General features: G+C 43.6%; 1 protein-coding gene across 5 annotated transcripts in view; it reads left to right on the forward strand.

The window, feature by feature from the left end:
• NCAPG (non-SMC condensin I complex subunit G) overlaps positions 1-19291 on the forward strand; it is a 34652-nt gene extending 15361 nt beyond the window's left edge. For 2 of the 5 annotated variants that reach the window (XM_028743325.2, XM_077934415.1), the window contains exons 11-22: positions 1806-1895; positions 3402-3581; positions 3929-4039; positions 5467-5586; positions 6280-6528; positions 7742-7923; positions 8819-8993; positions 10880-11041; positions 11593-11788; positions 14785-14871; positions 16897-16969; positions 18774-19291. In XM_028743325.2, coding sequence (XP_028599158.2) covers positions 1806-1895; positions 3402-3581; positions 3929-4039; positions 5467-5586; positions 6280-6528; positions 7742-7923; positions 8819-8993; positions 10880-11041; positions 11593-11788; positions 14785-14871; positions 16897-16969; positions 18774-18879 — 1731 coding nt within the window. In that variant the 3' untranslated portion in view covers positions 18880-19291. The remainder of the gene's footprint in view (positions 1-1805; positions 1896-3401; positions 3582-3928; positions 4040-5466; positions 5587-6279; positions 6529-7741; positions 7924-8818; positions 8994-10879; positions 11042-11592; positions 11789-14784; positions 14872-16896; positions 16970-18773) is intronic. The other 3 variants (XM_028743326.2, XM_028743328.2, XM_028743329.2) reach the window with 3 other exon arrangements.

Genomic DNA, 19291 nt, shown 5'->3' on the forward strand with positions numbered 1-19291 from the left:
TTTATGACCTTTGTTTTAGTTTGGAGATACTAGAAGTATTGAGTTTGCGCTTTCTTTCTACTTTCCTCTTGGTCAGCCTTTTCACTATCCCCCCGCAAACAACAACAGGAACACCCTGCTACAGACTGGGAAACAAATAATATTTTGCCCTGCCTTGCTATAGGATAAAAAGGTTAAAAGAAGTTGGGACAGAAACTTCAAAAGACCTTTTGTGGCTGCCAAAACTTCAGAGGAAAAATCTGAAAGGTTTTGTGAGAACTGAGTTTTAAGCAAGATGCACAGATGGAAGTCGGCTGCAACTCGTATTCACAATTTTGTTTGTACAAATTGTACAGATTTAATAAACATACTAAGTAGGCTATAAAATTGTACTAAGTTAGGGGTTACCAAACTTTTTGGACCAATTGCCACATTTGTAAATAGAAACTTGTAGACACACCTTCCCCTGTCACTGCAATCAAGTATATACCACAATATTACGGTGCTTTTTTCAAATCTATTTCCAATGGGATTTGGGGCAGAGTAGAGAATCCCGTAGGTGTCAGGGATGGCCTTTCGGTGACCGATGAACTAAGATAAATAAATTTTGCACTTGATGTTGTTAAAGCAGAAAGATAAATTCTGGTTTGATAAAATTTTGGTTTCATAAGTATTTCACACATATATATTTCTTTAAAAAAAATCCCCAAAGCTTCATAAATTTGGACATTTCCAACATACCAGATGAAGTGCTTTTGCACTCAGCACCTCCTTGCCTCCCACATTCCATGCCAGAGTAGAGCCAGGTACCATGACGAAGTGCAAGTGAAGCCCATTTCCCACCCCCCATCCCTAGGGGGAATTTGCTGACAATCCCCAGCCAGTGTGGTGTAGTGGTTAAGAGTGGCTGACTCGTAATCTGGTGAACCAGGTTTGATTCCCCGCTCTTCCACATGCAGCTGCTGGGTGACTTTGGGCTAGTCACACTTCTCTGACGTTTCTCAGCCTCACTCACCTCACAGAGTGTTTGTTGTGGGGGAGGAGGGGAAAGGAGAATGTTAGCCACTTTGAGACTCCTTAGGGTAGTGATAAAGCGGGATATGAAATCCAAACTCCTTCTCCTGCTGTCATGGGGGCTGCCTCTATTAAGGCAGGTGGGACCGGAAGCCCTCATTAAGTATTTTTTTTCACACATTACAAAGAAACTAATATAATTGCACTTGATAGCTCAGTATAGGAGCAGAGAATTGTTTGTTTGTTTGTTTCAAATGCAGTACTGTATCCTTGCTTGCAGGAAGATGGCGTTTTTATTTATTAAAGCAATTTGATCAGGCACTTGGCCTTTATGCAGAAAGTAATACAGCGGTTCATCCTAATCATGATATCAAAAAGGCTTCTATATCCTTAGTGTTTATCTAGTGGCATGTGAACTTTTTTGGGGGTGGTGATGTTAAGGATATATTTAAGATGAAAAACGGGCCTTAGGGGAAAATAAATGGTCCCTAAAATCTGACATGTTTTTGTTTACTTGGTTATGTGGTGGCATTACCATTGCTAGAAAGAAGACAGGTTTGGGAGTGAAGTTATGCTAAGCAGCAGCATTTAGGAATGTTAAGGATCCTCCATCTGAAGCTTTACTTCACTGTTAAGTTTGGAGGGTTAGGGGCTTAATGAATGGATGGTCTAGCACTGTAAACTATTTTGCATCCTTCCAAAAGTAACTGAAAAGGCGGGATGGATTTTTTTGGGGGGGGGGAGGGGGATAGAAAATACTTGCAAACTTCTTCAAAATTTGAGCTGAGTACTAACTTTCTTTGCATCACCAGGTCGCTGAAATCATAACCGAGGTTCGTGATGAAATTATTACAGTAGACAAGCCCCCAGATGCAACTGAAATAAGAAAGAAACAGCTTAAAGTAAGTGGTGATTGCACTACATTTTTGTTTTAAAGATTTGTCGTTTAATGTAACTGTAGCACCGCTTGAATATTTTAACAGCCCTCTCCAGCTTTACCATCGTCTACTAATACAAACAGAATTACCAGGAAGGGAGAGGGGTCAAGCCCTCAACAGCTTTGAGCTATTGCAAGACAGTTGCAAGTTGTTGCAAGACAGTCCAAATTTCAGTAGAGCTACTGTTGTGTTATATAGAATCATAGAATTGCAGAGTTGGAAGAGACCATGAGGGTCACCTAATCCTGTCCCTGCAAGGCAGGAATCTTTTGTCCAATGTGGGGCTCAAATTAATAACCCTGAGGTTAAGTGTCATGTTCCTGTAGTGAGGAGAACATCATTCATAGACAGAAAGTAAGGTTTGTGCATTTATCAGCCAGGAAAGTCACAAATGATGCACTGTTAACATCCAGGCAACAACTCTCCAACAGTTATAGTGTAACTCATTAAGTTCTAATATCTTTAATCATAAAGACTCACGACTAGAATGTAGGAATTGATTGTAGGATGAGACTCATGGCTGGAATGTAGGAATTGAGGGGTATAATCTGTTCCAGAGGAAGGGAGCAGCATTATATGTAAAGGATGTATACACTTGTGAAGAAATCTATGACCTGGAGCATGAAAAGCAAATTGAGAGTATATGGGTAAAAATTGTAGGAGAAACAACAGTGACCTTACTGTGGGTGTCTTCTGTAGACCACCAAGCCAGACTGAAGACTTGGATGGCGCCTTACTAGAGCAGATAACCAAACATTCAAGGAGAAGAAATATAGTAATCATGGGGGATTCCCCGATATCTGTTGGGACTAAAACTCTGCTAAGAATGTAAGGTCTGACAAATTCCTCCAATATCTTGCCAACAATTTCATTTCCCAGAAGGTGGAAAAACCAACAAGGGATCATCTATCTTGGACCTTCACTAGAGGTTTTTAAGCAGCGGTTGGATGGCCATCTGTCTTGGGTGCTTTAGTTGACACTCCTGCATTGCACAAGGTTTGCATTACAGGACTAGATGACCCTCAGAGTCCTGCTCTGGAGGGTAGGACTCGAGGCTATGGCTTCAAGTTACAAGAAAGGAGATTACGACTAAACATTCAGAAAAACTTTCTGATGGTAAGAGCTGTTTGGCAGTGGAACAGACTCCCACGAGAGGTGGTGGACTCTCCTTCCTTGGAAATTTTTAAACAGGTTGGATGGCCATCTGTCATGGATGGTTTAGCTGAGATTCCTGCATTTCAGGGAGTTGGACTAGATGACCCTTGAGGTCCCCTCCAACTCTTAAGATTCTATGATTCTGTAAGGATAGGTGTACCTGTCAATTATTAAGTAAACTTCAGTTCCAAAGCGGCCACAAGTTAGGCATTAGTCCCTCACATTAGATGTGGCAAGTTGAAGGTGAGGCTGTAAAATCAATTTTAGAAATAATAAAAACTACTTTTGTATTATAATTTCTGGTTTTCCTTCCAGCTGGCTGAAATTAAAGTGAAACTTATGGAAGCAAAAGATGCACTGGAGAAAAGTGTGGCTTTGCAGGATTTCAGCCAGGCATCCCTGTTGAAAGAGAGAATAATGGAACTGGAAAGCATTAAAAGTGACCTGTTAAAAGAGGCAGAGGAGCCTCCAACCAAAGAAATATGCATGGAAAAGGTGCTGACCTTTACACCAGCTACTCGGGTTCAGTTACATCGTTTTTAAATAAGCATGAATGTATTTGTGTGGTTTTAAAAATTGGTACGAAGTAAACTATAAAGAAGTATACTTCTCATGTTGGTGTGTTGTAATGCTGACATCAAATTACAGTTTCTGTGTGATTATTTAGGCTTTGTACACAGTGTCTATTTCTCAATTATGAAGGACTAGAAAAACCTTCTTGGACTTCCCTAGCATCTTAAAGGGATGGAATTGGAGATACAGTTTGTGGGATGTGAAAGTGGCATTCTACAGTGTGTTCAAATAATTATTATTTTCTCCCCCCCTTTTTTTTTAAAAAAAAGAGTGATCCTGAAACATTACTGAAATGTCTGATGATGTGCAACGAACTTCTCAAGCAGCTGTCCCTTTCGAAAGGATTAGGCCCAACAATGGATGCAATAATTGAATCTTTGGTAGGTGACAACAAAAGAAAAGTTAGACATACCTGGGAATTGAGAATATGTATTCTTAGCTGCTTGAATATTAATATTCCATTTCTGAACTTTGTAAATGCATATTTGGACAACCAAGGACAGAAATCAGAGGGTTAGGCTGGGCCTCAGAGACTCTCACCTCATCTCTTTGCAGAACAATAGAATCTGGAGGATCAAACCATCTACTCCAGACCTGACAGATCACTAAGCATCACTTTTTTGTGCCAATTTTAAAAATTAATTTCCCAATAGTTCCCCAATAATAGTCCAAATATAACAATATCAGTTAATACAATTGTTCAAATACCAATTAATTCCCAGTTAATACATTTTGGTTAAAGTGGTTCCCTGCGCATTGGATTTAATGCATTCCTGATAAATTTTTTTGCATTCCATAATCTTATTAATTTCACTTACCTTACAGTTAAAATAGTACTGTAATACTTTATACGACAACTGCATTCTTAATGATTTCTAATTGTGTTACTATATTATTTAAATTTATAAAACTTCAAGTGAGGAGCTGTAACTGCTATCATTGTTCTGTTCTGCGTGTGAAAACTGTTATGTCCATGGAGATGCCTTCTGATCATATATGGCAGGAGTCAGCAACCTTTTTCAGTCGTGGGCTGGTCTCCCATCATGGCTTGGGGCGCAGAACTGTATCTCTCAACCCCTTGATTCAATGTTTCAAAAGAGAACTAAAATCCACTCTGTCCCACTGATTAAACTGTCTCAGATCTTTGCCATCCCCCCCCCCCCAGCTTGGGAAGAGTGGGCTATTTTCAAACGTCCAGATGATTCAGTTCTCCTTTTGAACTCCTAAGACCTCTGCATTCCTTTTTCCCCCACAGCCCGCAGTTTCTTTTCATCCTTACAGCTGAGATTTATGGCCAATTATCCTTCAACTTAGATTACATTCCAAATCATCTCAGAGTAGTGATATGGGAGGTTGGATTTGCTTTGGTACACACAGCCAATCTCCATCCTTAAGGCGCTTGTTGGTCAGTTCTGCTTAGCCTGGAATGCCTGACAGCCTATCTTCCTTGCTGCTACCAACCACTGAAAAGATAGAGCAGTGAAAATTTCAGGGAGGAAGAAAAGTGATTCCATTTCTAATGTAAAACCTATGAAGAATTAGTTCTGTTCTTTATGCTGCGCTTTCAAATAAATGCAAAAATTACTATTCCGGGGTGGGAGTGAGGTGTTAACTAGACAGATTGCCTGTTTGAATATTCCTATGATAAGTTCCGAAAGGGTGGAAGTCAGGTGTAGACGAGTATCACCTTTCATTTTCCTGTTTAGTTGTCTGAAGGAGATTCTTACTCGCCCCAGATAAGCAATTTAATGTCTGTTTGGAAGATTATGTCAAGCTGTACATGAAATGCACATTACTGTTTGTTTAGATCATTCCAGGAGTTACTAATATCCATCCAGCTGTAAGAAATTTGGCAGTTTTATGTTTGGGTGGCTGTGGTTTGCAGAGCGAAGAATTTGCCAGCCAGCACCTTGCATTGCTGTTGCAGGTAAATATTCTACATTGTGACCTTTCTATATTATCTCATTTAAATTAAGAAACTTTATCGCTTTGAAAAGTGGTGGGGTGTAAAGGCTCGTTTAACTTGCATATATTTCCATGGAAAGGTGCAGTGGGAAGCGATTTGCTAATTGATGAACCTGGCATATCAACAATTGACCCCCATATTAGTAAACTTGGACTTGCTTTTTTGGCTCAGTACAAGAATGCGTGGGCTTTTACTGTGTCATGATGAGGCCAGTTCTCTTGCATATTGAAATCTTTCCTTCCAATTGGATGATTAAGAGGTGATTGGTTGTTACTTTTATACCATAGTGAGAAAGAGAGCTGCAGAGCTGTAGTTTCCCACATATAAGTGGAGTTAAGAATTGGATCTCCAACCTTTGCACCACTTCATATAGAAGGACTGCAAAAACAAATTGGAGATGAGCTTGCAGTATCCAAATTTGGAAGTTGTGCACAGCTATTAACCAAATGAAAACAACAAAGCCCCAACCGTCCATCATTACCTGAGAATGTGCAGCTTTTCTTATTGTTTTTTAATCTTTTTATAGCTTGGGGTTATTAGCATTTTCAGGGAGGGGGGATTAAGAGACAATAGTGTGCAAAACACACTGAAGGCAAGGGATTAAATTGGTCACATTTATGAATTCAGATATCCTGTTCATCTTTCTAATGCCAGGTCTTGCAGATTGATGAAATAAAGGTAAAACTAAGCGCTTTAAAGGCAGTGTTTGACCAACTGATGATGTTCGGGATGGAACCTTTCAAAGCAAAAAAAGGAAAATGTGCCCAAAGTGAAAATGAAGAGAATGAAAATGAAAAGAATGAAAATGAAGAGAATGAAAATGAGGTGACTAAGGAAACTGAAGAAGAAACTGCAACTACCCACAATCTCCTTCAGCTTCTTTCTGGGTTCTTAGACAGTGAGGTAAGGTCATCAAATCAGCTAAGATTAATACATGGGGTTTTATTGTATATTTTTTAACAAAAGGATAGAAGTATGTTGGTTATTAAATATGAAAGCAACAACTGGTATGTTTATATTCTTGCAGCTTATTATTTCAACAGAGCTAAGTATGTAAAACTGACTTACAAAAGGCATTTTTGCTGCTGCTACATGTTGTTTGTTTACATAGATTCACTACTTTTTCTTATTTCTTGGGCTCAGGAGGAGCTCACAGTCCTAGGTAACATTAGTACATTAAAGAGTTTTGCTTCCAAGATAAAAGGTGGAAAGACCTCATAGTTTGGAATTATCGTTAGGGGGAAAAATTGATTTCATATATTTTCTCTGTGAACTAATTCAGGTCAGCGGAGATGAAGAAAGTTAGGATAAATGATAATGGACCTTCTCTGGGGAAGATAATGTAGTTTGCAGTGGGGCAGGCCTTTGGAGGTAGTGAGAAAGAACAGTTGGTTCTTGCCTGACAGGGGTTTCTTGGAGGTGTTGAACACATGTTATGGTGCGTTATGCTGCCATCTTGTGGCTGAAGGCAGGAAATGCAGACTGGTCTTTGTCCATTGGCCATGCCTCCATCACCTCAGTCATTTGAATAGATCAGACTAAACTCGTGTAAGGAAATCAGTGCTTGAAAAGCAGTAAAATAATCAACCAAACTACAGAAACTTAGTAAAAAGGGCATTGCAGCAAACACATAGGTACACCCAGTTGGCTGCCTTTCTATTTTTTCTCCTACCTATGCTGTCTCTTCAACACCTCTGAAGAATACCTGTCCAATGGACAAAGACCAGTCTGCTTTCCCCATCTTTCGCCACAGGAGGGCAGCATAACCCACCCTGTTGGGTGTTCACCATCTCTGGAGAGAGAAAAAACATTTCAAAGGGTCATCCAGTGCAATTGCCTCCATCCCCTTTAAACTCTGTTTTAGAGGCTGTGTAATACGTGTGAGAGGTTTTACTTTTGCAGATGTGCTAGGGTGTCACAATTTATGTGATCTTCTTTACGTTGTTGCTTTTTATAGAGCTGATATATCTACTGTATGAGTGATCCCAGACCACAGATGACTGAGGGCTGTCAAGTGCTGTTGTATTAATCTTACTGAGCGAAACCCAAATAGCTCGCTCTTTTTCCTTTCTAGGCTAAACGAACAAATGCAACCCTAAGTAAAACCTTTTTCTAGATTTCAGAACTCAGGACCGTATCTGCTGAGGGCCTAGCCAAACTCATGTTCTCTGGGCGACTGATTAGTGCTAAGCTGCTTTCTCGACTTGTTTTGTTGTGGTATAATCCGGTGACTGAAGAAGATACCTGTCTCCGACATTCCCTAGGAGTTTTCTTCCCTTTATTTGCTTACTCAAATAGGTACGACTCTTGCCACTCCACTTTCCCCCTCCTTTCTCTACATTTTAGCCAGTTTGAATTTAACATAATTGGACAGCAGGAGGAAAAAAGTTTGTTTTCATGCTTTTATGAGAAAAGTTGCCTGACAGTGTAGTGCACTCCTATACATGCCTATTCCTAAGTAAGGTCCACTGAGTTCAGTGGGATTTATTCCCAGGTAAGTGTGCATAGGATTGCAGTCTCATCTCATTCTTTCTAACCTTGTCCTCCAGATGCCTAGCTGCCGTGAGTAGCTTATCTTGGTTTAGTGTGCTGGGCAAGGCCACTCTACATTTTTAACTGTACCTCCCTATGGTTATCTATCCAATTTGCTTGGGCAGAACCCAATATTTCATTTATTCCTCACTTGAGTTTGGAAGAACTTCCTACAGTTTCTAGAAGTAGAATTTTGATAACAAAGAGCCCAGTTTTACAAGACTATAAAGGTATATTTTCTTCTGTACAGTGGTACCTCGGGTTACATACGCATCAGGTTACATACGCTTCAGGTTACAGACACCGCTAACACAGAAATAATACCTCGGGTTAAGAACTTTGCTTCAGGATGAGAACAGAAATTGTGCTCTGGCGGCGTGGCAGCAGCAGGAGGCCCCATTAGCTAAAGTGGTGCTTCAAGTTAAGAACAGTTTCAGGTTAAGAACAGACCTCCGGAACAAATTAAGTACTTAACCCGAGGTACCACTGTATTGGGAATGTGCATGGAGAGGCATAGATGGCTTGGTCCTCCATTAATGCATAGAAATTACAAGACAATGAAACAAGTTCCCTTGAATGTGTATTACAAGATCTGAACATACTTTCTGGAATGTTTCTTGTAATGCATTATATTAACATCTACTCCATTTTTAAAATCCAGGACAAACCAGGAATGCTTCGGAGAAGCTTTCCTTCCAACTTTAAAAATATTGTTTAACGCTCCTGCATCTTCACCATTGTCTGAAGTTGATGCAGCAAATGTTTCTGAGTTGTTTGTGGACCTGACAAGACCAAGTGGGCTGGATCACAGCGCTAAGAATTCACGGAACTACCAGGTATGCAGAGTCCTATCCTATTTTGCTGAAGCTGAGATTGAGCAGTGCCTCCTAATACCTGGTAAATGCTACAAGATGATTGTGGGACAGGAATTTTCAATATTTGATTCTTTCCCTGTCTGCCTTCCCCCTTCTGTTCGGCAGCTTGAGATCCGCGGTCGGGAGGGGTGCCGTTGTCCCACACCCCCGACGGCCCTTATGGTGGCATCTTGGGGTGTGTGTGTGCTCTCCATTCCGGCCTTGGAAGGCAAGGCCAATTTTTGTAAGGTTGTGCTGCTTTGGGGAGAAGGAGCCACGTCGCTTTGCTGGCTACCTTCCCCCTTCTTTTCGGTGGCTTGGGAGCTGCGGACGGGACGGGTGCCTGTGATGGCCTGGGACTCGCGATCAGACTCGGAGCCAGAGGAGTCTCAGTCCGCACCGGATCCCTTGCCCCAGGCGGCATCTGAACCGAGTCTGGGGCCTGATTCTGAAGAGCCCCAGTCTGCACAGGTTCCCCTGCAATAAGCACCACCTGGGCCGAGTCAGGGGCCTGAGCCTGCCCTGGCTCCAGACGTGAGGATTACCTCGTTGCCTTCAGCTGGGCCATCACTTACAGCTGCTCCACTACCGGTTGGGTCAGGAGAGGCTGAGGCGGCCCCTGGGTCTAGTAACCCACCGACGTCTCCCGAGCTGCAGAGACTGAGGTCTGAGAGAAGGAGAGGCCTGAGTACTCACAGGAGGAGTGCTCGCTTTCGGGCGAGGCAGGGAGGTGAGTCGCCGGGGGATCAGGACCGGCCGTTACCCCGATAGAAATAAAAGGCTGCCGGACCTTGCCCCAGGTTGCGGGAGCAACATTGCTGCTATCCGCCTGTTACCCTGTGCCTGACCTTGCCTGGTTTCCTGCCTCATGTCCTGCTTTGGTCCTGTCGGACTGACTCCTTGCAGAACCCTTGGATTCGGGACCAGACCTGGACCACGTTACCCCCGGGGCCAGGACAGTGCCGTTGCCCCGTGCGGCTTCCTCCCAAGCTGCCAAAAATAAGGGAGAAGAGGGGGAGGCCGCCGGCAAATCCCCCCCCCCCCCCAGGAAGCAGCATGGCGCAATGCTGCCCAGCCCAGCCCATCTGCGGCTCCCAAGCCTCCCCCAAGCCACTGAAAAGAAGGGGGGAAGGCCACCGGCCTTTTTTTCTTTCCCCCTCCTTGAATTTTAAAGGTGTGGCTTATATTCAGGTGCAGCTTATATTCGGGCCAATACAGTAACTGCAGAAAATTCTTAAACCATAAAGACACTTGTAATGTGGATTTTTTTTTTTTGGTCATTATGGTTATATAACAAATAAAAGGTAAAGGTACTCCTGCCCGTATGGGCCAGTCTTGCCAGACTCTGGGGTTGTGCGCCCATCTCACTTAAGAGGCCAGGGGCCAGCGCTGTCCAGAGACACTTCCGGGTCACGTGGCCAGCGTGACAAAGCTGCATCTGGCGAGCCAGCGCAGCACACGGAAACACCGTTTACCTTCCCGCTAGTAAGCGGTCCCTATTTATCTACTTGCACTTAGGGGTGCTTTTGAACTGCTAGGTTGGCAGGCGCTGGGACCGCACCCCGCCGCGGGGATTCGAACCGCCGACCTTTTGATCGGCAAGCCCTAGGCGCTGAGGCTTTTACCCACAGCGCCACCCGCGTCCCTATATAATAAATAGATAAGGGTAAAAGAGGCAGTAAATTTAAAGATGGAACGCATAGAGGAAGGGGAGGAGGTCTGAGGGTTCGAAAGAACTCTAATGTTGGAAATCGTTTTGTTTTATACGTATACAATTTTTTCAAAAACTCAATTAAAAAATTATTAAAAAAAGAAAATTCTTAAACAATATGCAGCCAGATATTACGATGTTCTATTACCTTTTCTAGGGTTTGACAGTTCATGATAATTTGGCAGTGAAAATATGCCATGAAATTTTGATGGATCCAAGTGCCCCTGATGTCCGTATCTATGTAAAAGCTTTGAGTTCCTTAGAACTTAATAAAGACTTCACAAAAGACCTGCTGGTTTTATTAGATGAGATCCTTGGGGTAGGTAATCACTTTTTAAATTAAATTTGGAGTGTGTGTGTGGAATAGTGCTTAAATGGTAGCCCCTTAGCTTCATTTGCCATAAGTAGAACTTAACTGAATAGGAGAGATCCTTTAAAACAAGAACTTCCTGACCATGTGAGATAACTTTGGTTTTTATGGTGCCAGTTGCCTCTGAGTCAAGTAATTAATAAATGACCCTGGAGAACTTCGTTTTGGAAAAAGACGTATTGTTGATGATAAGCATTCATTTGCTTTTAGTTTGCCAATTCTAAAAACCCCATAGAATTAAAACGAGTGACTTTAAAACTTGGCATAAGTGTTTTTCAGCAACATTCCTATATCTCTCATGTTGCTGTTTGATTATTGGCAGTTATTAACTTTGTTAATTTGTGTGTTAAAGCTGAAGTTAATTTAAACTGCTTCACATCTAAGGTGGAGAAGAAGATGCATGTGTTGTTATGTTGATATATGCCCATTGCACAATTACTGTATAATTAATTCCCACCATTTAAGGTTGTATTAATATTCACCATTATCCTTCACTGCAGAAATTGAATGATAAAATGTGTTTACGAATGATAGAAAAAGTGAAGAGCAATATAAACGGGGAAAACAATATTAATGGAGCCATCTCTGAAGGGGTACAGGAAACGGACCTTTCTCAAGTAACTCGAGACACTGCTAGTCCTGACAAACACCACTATAATGACAGAACATCTAATTCCGCTGACCAGAATGGAGAAGGTAATGTAAAAACAATAAACGAAAAAAGACTTCTGTTTTTTTATTTTTATTCTTTGCTTCTCTCTAGAATAGCTGTCTAATGTAATGAGTGTCTGCTGTCTAATGCTGCAACCCTGTACCCACTTATGTGGAAATAAATCACAGGCATATTTCTAAGTAGACATATGCAAGATTGCAATATAAATCAAGTTAACCTGAGAGAAAACTGTTCAACTTTATGCCTGATTCTGTATTGCCTCTGCATCCAGGAGAACATCCAATAAGGTTTTTCTGCACAAGAGCCACTGAAATGAGTGGGGAGGCATTTATTATATGTACATCCTTTAAATATTTTTGTATTTTGCTATACAGTGGTGCCTCGCAAGACGAAATTAATTCGTTCCGCAAGTTTTTTCTTCTTGCGAGTTTTTCGTCTTGCGAAGCACGGTTTCCCATAGGTATGCATTGAAAATCAATCAATGCGTTCCTATGGAAACCGACTTCAGACCAGGTCCGGGGACAGCCTGTCCCCCGACCTCTTCTGAAGGCTGGGCGGGGGGGGACAAGGGCTTTTCTTCCCACTCCCAGCATTTTAAAAAACCCCGGGACAGCGGAGACTTCTCCGCTGTCCCGGGGCGATCTTAAAATGCTGGCGGGCGGCAGCGAAGCCTCCGCTGCTGCCCGCCAGCATTTTAAAAAACTCCGGGACAGCGGAGGACTTCTCCGCTGTCCGGGGCGATCTTAAAATGCTGGCGGGCGGCAGCGAAGCCTCCGCTGCCGCCCGCCAGCATTTTAAAAAACCCCGGGACAGCAGAGGACTTCTCCGCTGTCCGGGGCGATTTAAAAGCCCCCGGGAAGGCAGGCAGGGGGGAGCAAAGACTTTTACCCCCCGCCGGCCTTCAGAAGAGGTCCTGGACCTCTTCTGAAGGCCGGCGGGGGGGCAAAAGTCTTTGCTCCCCCCCGCCTGCCTTCAAAAGCCGTACGGGATAGCGGAGAAACGAAGGCTGGCAGCGGGAGGAGATCTCTCCGCCCCGCTGCCAGCCTTCGGAGGAGGTCCGAGGACAGTGGGGAAGACGCGCTGCGCTTCCCCGCTGTCCCGGAGATTTCCCTATGGGCTTTCGTCTTGCGAAGGAAGCCCATAGGGAAATTTGTTTTGCGAAGCGCCTCCAAAATGGAAAACCCTTTCGTCTAGCGGGTTTTCCGTCTTGCGAGGCCTTCGTCTTGCAGGGCACCACTGTATTTATATCTTGCCTTTCCGTCAATGAACGAAAGGTTGAATACAGTAGAACCTCGTGTTACGGACAGGATCCATTCCGGAGGCCCGTCCGTAACACGGAACTGACGCAAGCCAAAGCGCCGTGTCTGCGCATATGCACGATGCAATTTAGCACTTCTGCGCATGCGCGAGCGGCGAAACCCGGAAGTAACCTTTTCCGGTACTTCCGGGTTGCTGCAGGACGCAACACGAAAACACGTAACCTGAAGCGGACACACCATGAGGTATGACTACATGGTTTTTCTCTCCCCTTGTTTAATAGCTTGGCTTCAGAGATGATGACTGTTCCATTGAGCATCACAAATGAGTGAGGATTTGGACCTCAGCGGTGCCAACATCCACCCCCCCTCCACATTTTTACATGGTGATGTGCAGCAAAATTCTGGTTGAGGCTGCAAGTGCCTGCCATCTTCCTGGAAGTTGCCAGCCTTGACTTTGATTTGCAAGGCAGCTGCTCTCGAAAGCATACGGATCAATATGGCTAACTTGACCCAGCAATCTCTCTCTCCCACCACATACGCAAAGAACTCTCGATGCAGTCAAATTTTGTTGTTTAGTCATCATGTCTGACTCTTCGTGACCCCATGGACCAGAGCACGCCAGGCACTCTTCCTGTCTTCCACTGCTTCCCGTAGTTTGGTCAAACTCATGCTGGAAGCTTCGAGAACACTATTCAACCATCTCATCCTCTGTCGTCCCCTTCTTGTTTTCCAACATCGGGGTCTTTTCCAGGGAGTCTTCTCTTCTCATGAGGTGGCCAAAGTCTTGAAGCCTCAGCTTCACAATCTGTCCTTCCAGTGAGCACTCAGGGCTGATTTCCTTAAGCATGGAGAGGTTTGATCTTCTTGCAGTCCATGGGACTCTCAAGAGTCTCCTCCAGCACCATAATTCAAAAGCATCAATTCTTTGGCGATCGGCCTTCATTACTTCCATACATCACTACTAGGAAAAAGACAACGAACTGTGCCCTGCCCCTGAGCCTCTCTCACTGCCAAGGAAAAATAATAAATGAATGGAAAGAGAACCTATCCAGGTGACACTGGCACCAAAACCCCACACATACACTAACTAAAAGAATGTTAAGTTTTACCATCACACCCACCCCTTTCCCCCTCTCTTCTCCCCCAACCTTATACAGTCATACCTCGGGTTGAATATGCTTCATGTTGAGCGCGTTCGAGCATGCGCTCAAAATGACGTCATGCGCAGAAGCGGCGAAAAGCGACGCGTGCGCGCGCAGATGTGCCATTGCTTGTTACGTTTGCTTCTGGATGCGAACGGGGCTCCGGAACGGATCCCGTTTGCATCCCAAGGTACCACTGTATTGTATACAACACTAATGTTTCGCATCAAATGTAACTGATCTGTAGAAAAGATGTTACAACCTGAAAGAGAGACAAAGTGCATACTTTTGCAACCAGAGAAAAACTTTAATAAAAATTAAGGAAGAAATGAAGGAAGGAAGAGGTACCTACTGGCCACGGTCTCGTAAGCTCGCTTGGGAGCACTAGGGTGGCATGGAGTGATGGGGAACCCGCAGGCTGATTCAGGGCTCCCCCAGAGGGTACCGTGCCATTTTAGTGGGGACATGCGCAGTAAAACTTTCAATTGGATTTTTGCCCCCTAAATTTAGGGCCTGTGATCCTAAACAATTTTTTGTGTGAAAAGGACTTCAAATCTCAGAAATGCGCTTAGGGATGCTTGGATACTAATTTCTGCTTTTGATATTCTTTGTGTTAAGAAGAAAATAAAGAAACCACTCAAATAACTGAAGAGAAAGAAAGCACAACTGCAATGTCAAGATCTTCAAGAAGGAAAACCACAAAAGGTATTTAATATTCTCCTGTAAATATATTAATAGTATTTGTTTTGTGAGGGCTTAGAAACATTTTTAAATGATTTTTTAAATTAAGATTTCCCCATAATACCGTAAAAGTACAACTACAGAAGATACAAACCAAATAAGTAAAATATAAAGTTCTCTCTTAAAAGTAATTATTGGCTCATATAACCCACAGAGGACAGTGGCTCCTCCCAGCTCTCACCTGAGAGCCAGTGTGGTGTAGTGGTTAAGAGCGGTAGTCTCGTAATCTGGGGAACCGGGTTTGCGTCTCCGCTCCTCCACATGCAGCTGCTGGGTGACCTTGGGCCAGTCACACTTCTTTGAAGTCTCTCAGCCCCACTCACCTCACAAGAGTGTTTGTTGTGGGGGAGGAAGGGAAAGGAGAATGTTAGCTGCTTTGAGACTCCTTAAAGGGAGTGAAAGGCGGGATATCAAATCCAAACTCTTCTTCTTCTTCTGGGATCTTTCCTTTCTCCTACCTGCCTCTTACCCTAGAGACCAACATTTCCCTGTCTCTCTCACAGGGTTCTCCATCAATCCTCTACCACACCCTCAATAGTATACACAGGTCTTACAAGTGTAAGCCTATCTCACCCTGTTCCACCGTGCCCCTTTTTGTGATGTTTTGGGGTCATTTCCGGGTTCAGCACATTTGTGTGGTCACGCGCATATCGGACTCGCCTAGAACAGTTGCTGCCTGTACATTTATCATCATAATCATCATCATCATTTTATTTTGCTGCTGTGGGCAGAAAAATTTTGTTTGTTTATGGGTTTTTTCCAGTTTTATACTTACAGATCCTATTTTCATCCTTGTACAATAATTAACATAGACTTCACCACCCAGCTTTCCATGGCAGTTCAGATACTACCTGCATATCCATTAATTTACCCATCCTCCCCCTTCCATATCATTTTTATCAACTGTTGATCGTAAGATTACCCCTACCTGAACGTTAAATTTAACGCCATATCTTTGTAGATATTCCCTGAAGTTTTCCCACTCACTCATTGTCTGTTTTTCATTTTGATTTCTTATTTTACGCTCGCTAATTCTGCATAGGCACTTCATCTCCAATTATGTGACGAAGGAATGCTTCTGGTTTCTTGGGGAAAGTAAATTTAAAGATCTTTTTGAACTCAAAATTTCCAGGTGTATTTGCACTGCCACCACAGGAGGAGAAATGATCCCTCTGCTTCTAAGCATTTCCAGCAGAGTTTGGAACCTCTTTTACACAATTTGACCAATTTTACAGGCGTCGAATACCACCTGTAACGCATCTTTTGCATGTTTTCTCTTATCTGATAACAGGCCGAAAAGTTCATTTATTCATTCCATATTTTCCCCCAAGCTAAGATTTCAATGATATGCCCAATGTCTATTGCTCATTTTGTCATTGCCTAATTTAATGAGTTCATCTTTAGTCTCCCATTCTAATATTTTTATATATTTATATAAGTTTTTGTGTGTGTTTCCTGATACCAGTTTTTCAAATTCTGGTCCTCCTTGTTGCTGCCTGCACATCTAAGCTGCTGTTAGTGTGTTGCTGTATGATCAAAATGTCTTCTTTGGTGAGCACTTGTAGCCGAGTAGGATTGACTTCCATAAACACAGTTTTAACCATGAGTCCGTAAGTGACTCAAAATGTACGGAGACATTCACATAATTTTGCTATTAACACATATACCACTATTGGATAAGATATATTTGTGGCTTTATAGTCCTTAATGCCTTTACAAGCCCTTTAATATTGGCTTACAGAACTGTCCCTTAGATTAGAAAAGATTTCATTTGGACCCTGTTCAGCCTTTGAGTGCTGATGGAGCTGTAGTCTTACAACCTGCTAGAAGCCAGGCATGCTAAAGAGACTTTTGTGTCAGGAACTGCCAGTAGAGTGAATGTGCTTGCAGTGACTCTGTGGGTGGAGCAGTGACAATGGGTAGAGAAACTAGTTCTACAACTTTAAAGGCAGTCTTTGAGGGAGAAAAGAGTAATTTGTGGTCTTTTAGGTCTGAGAAAGACGGAAGAGAAGTCTGTGGCGAGAAGAGGAAATAACAGAATTGTGGAGTCCGAAAGTGAAAGGTAATTTGTGTGCAAACATGGAATGTTTATGCAACTCCTGTTTCAATTGGACAAACATTTATAATTCTCACTCATCTCCCCACCAGCAGACATTCAGTTAAATTGATCTGTTTAGTCATTTGCTGATTTACATATATACAACAGGACTGCAGCTTTGGGGGACTTGACCCTGTGGCAGTTGAGCTGTGGGGCCCCGCAGGGCTACAATGTTCCCTCAATGCTTTGAAACATGTTGTCAGGGCCGCCTCAGGTCCCAGCTCACAAGAGACCAACGCCAAGTCCACTTTATTTACAAAAGTCTTTATTGAAGTACATTGTTTGTTCCACAGCCGAGGCGCGCAGCCCCACGTCTGTTACGCTTAGACCGCTGAAGTCCCCTCTGAATCAGTCCCGTCTCTACACCAGTTTAAGAGGCTTGTGCTAGTCCACCTCTTCCTGTCCTTCCTTTTCCGCAGGGTCTTTCTGCCCCCCTGGGTACCTTCCCTCCTGCTTTCCCATGACGCTGAGTCCCCGGATGCCTGCTCCCCCCTCCTCCGTGCTTTGGGACCAGGCTCCTCCTCCGGGCTCTCCGCATTTCCGCGCGCCTCCACATTTGAACTTGGCTCGCGTTCGCTACCCCTGACCTTCCTCTTGACAGTTATACTACTCTCTGTACTACTCTCCGCCCCTTCCGGCAGGACGTCTTGCCCCGATCTCCTTCCCCTCTCTGCTTCCTGCTCTGCTCCGTGTGTCACACTGGGAACTCCACCCTCTTCACTCCGTTCCGGCGGCCCCGATCTCCCACTCCCACTCGGGGTTTCCCTGCTGCTCCCCTGCTCCTGACGAGTCCCCCCTGTGGCTCCCCTTGGCCTGACCAGGGGCGCCCCCTTTTGGGAATCCTCCGATTCACTTGAAAGACTCATGGAAACCCTCAAGTCATTGTCATCCTCTTCCTCGCTGCCCTGGGATTCTTCCCCCTCGCTCTCAGTCTCCTCCCTCATCTGTGCCTCTCTCCCTGAACCCCTGACACATGTATACGAAGCTGTTTGGTGCTGCCATCATTTGGGACTTTGGGTCACCATTATTTAGGCGATACCTCGCTGTAAAGCCAGCAAAGCTCTCCACGGCTCTTGCTCTAAAGCAAGAAAAGCGAGAGCTGCGCAGAGTGTGTCAGCGGCTTTTGCTCTACTTTACAGCGAGTGACGGACGGGAGCCATGGCTCCGGCTGCGGAGGCATCCCTCAGCTCGCGACTGCAGTGGCAGCCGAGGGATCCCTCTGCCATCCAGTGCATTTGCTCCATAAGACACACAGACATTTCCCCTTACTTTTTAGGAGGGGAAAAGTTTGTCTCATGGAGTGAAAAATACGGTAGGTGTTACGTAACCGTGTACTGATCTTGCAGGATCCACACTTGCGGCTTATATTATATATTGTTAATTTGTTTTGCAACCTGCCCTTCCTCCCAAAAGAGCTCATGCATGTTATCAGACCCACTTAGAAAGTCCTGAACAATTTAGGGTCTAGGGTCTGTAATGGCCTCTACCAGTACCAGCCTGCCTAGGCTTTATTGGGATACTTTCGTGCTGGTCCCAGGCGAGTGCTGCTTGTTGTGTGGTGATGCAAGATATGGCCATCTCTGTAGTTTCACCCTGGCTGGGGGTGAGAATGGGCAGATAAAGGAGAGGTGCATATGACTCAGAACAGAGAGGTAAAGAAGGCTGAATTTTATACAATAATTTGCAATAACTCAAATAATTGAGTGCTGCTTCTAGTTTACAATGGCTGAGTGTGGATTAATGATTTCTAAAACCTGTTACTTTGCAGTGAAGAAGATCAACAATCTGTTTCACTGGCAAGACCATCACGCCGAGCAAAAGCAACAGCTCTTGAAAAAACCAGAATGAATCTCTCCAAGCTTCTGGACAAATAACTGATTGACTGAAAAGTACTCCAGTGCAGCTGGAAGCTGGATGTAAACCCACTTTTAAATAATTGTATGTAAAAAACAAAGCAAAGCATAGCTGCTCGGTAACTCATTTTCTGCTTAATCCTTTTTGTGTGTGTACATGAAAGTGTTTTTTCTGACTTGCATTATTTTTTTAAAAGATTTGACAGTAGTGCACAATGTGAATGATTTGAGAAGAGTACCACCTAAATGAGGTTATGTTGCATATCTGGCTTAATTGCAAACTGCGTTCTGTTTCCTGCATATGGTGCAGGTGGTAACCTATTTATGGATTATCGGTCAGTTTTTTTTACCATGCAAAATGTATAAATGTACTGTTGAAGTTATTCTTTTAAAGATGAAATAAAGGACATTTACTGGATGTTGCTCATCTTTA

The sequence above is a fragment of the Podarcis muralis genome, chromosome 9 (assembly GCF_964188315.1).
Source record: "Podarcis muralis chromosome 9, rPodMur119.hap1.1, whole genome shotgun sequence".
Lineage (NCBI taxonomy): Eukaryota > Metazoa > Chordata > Lepidosauria > Squamata > Lacertidae > Podarcis > Podarcis muralis.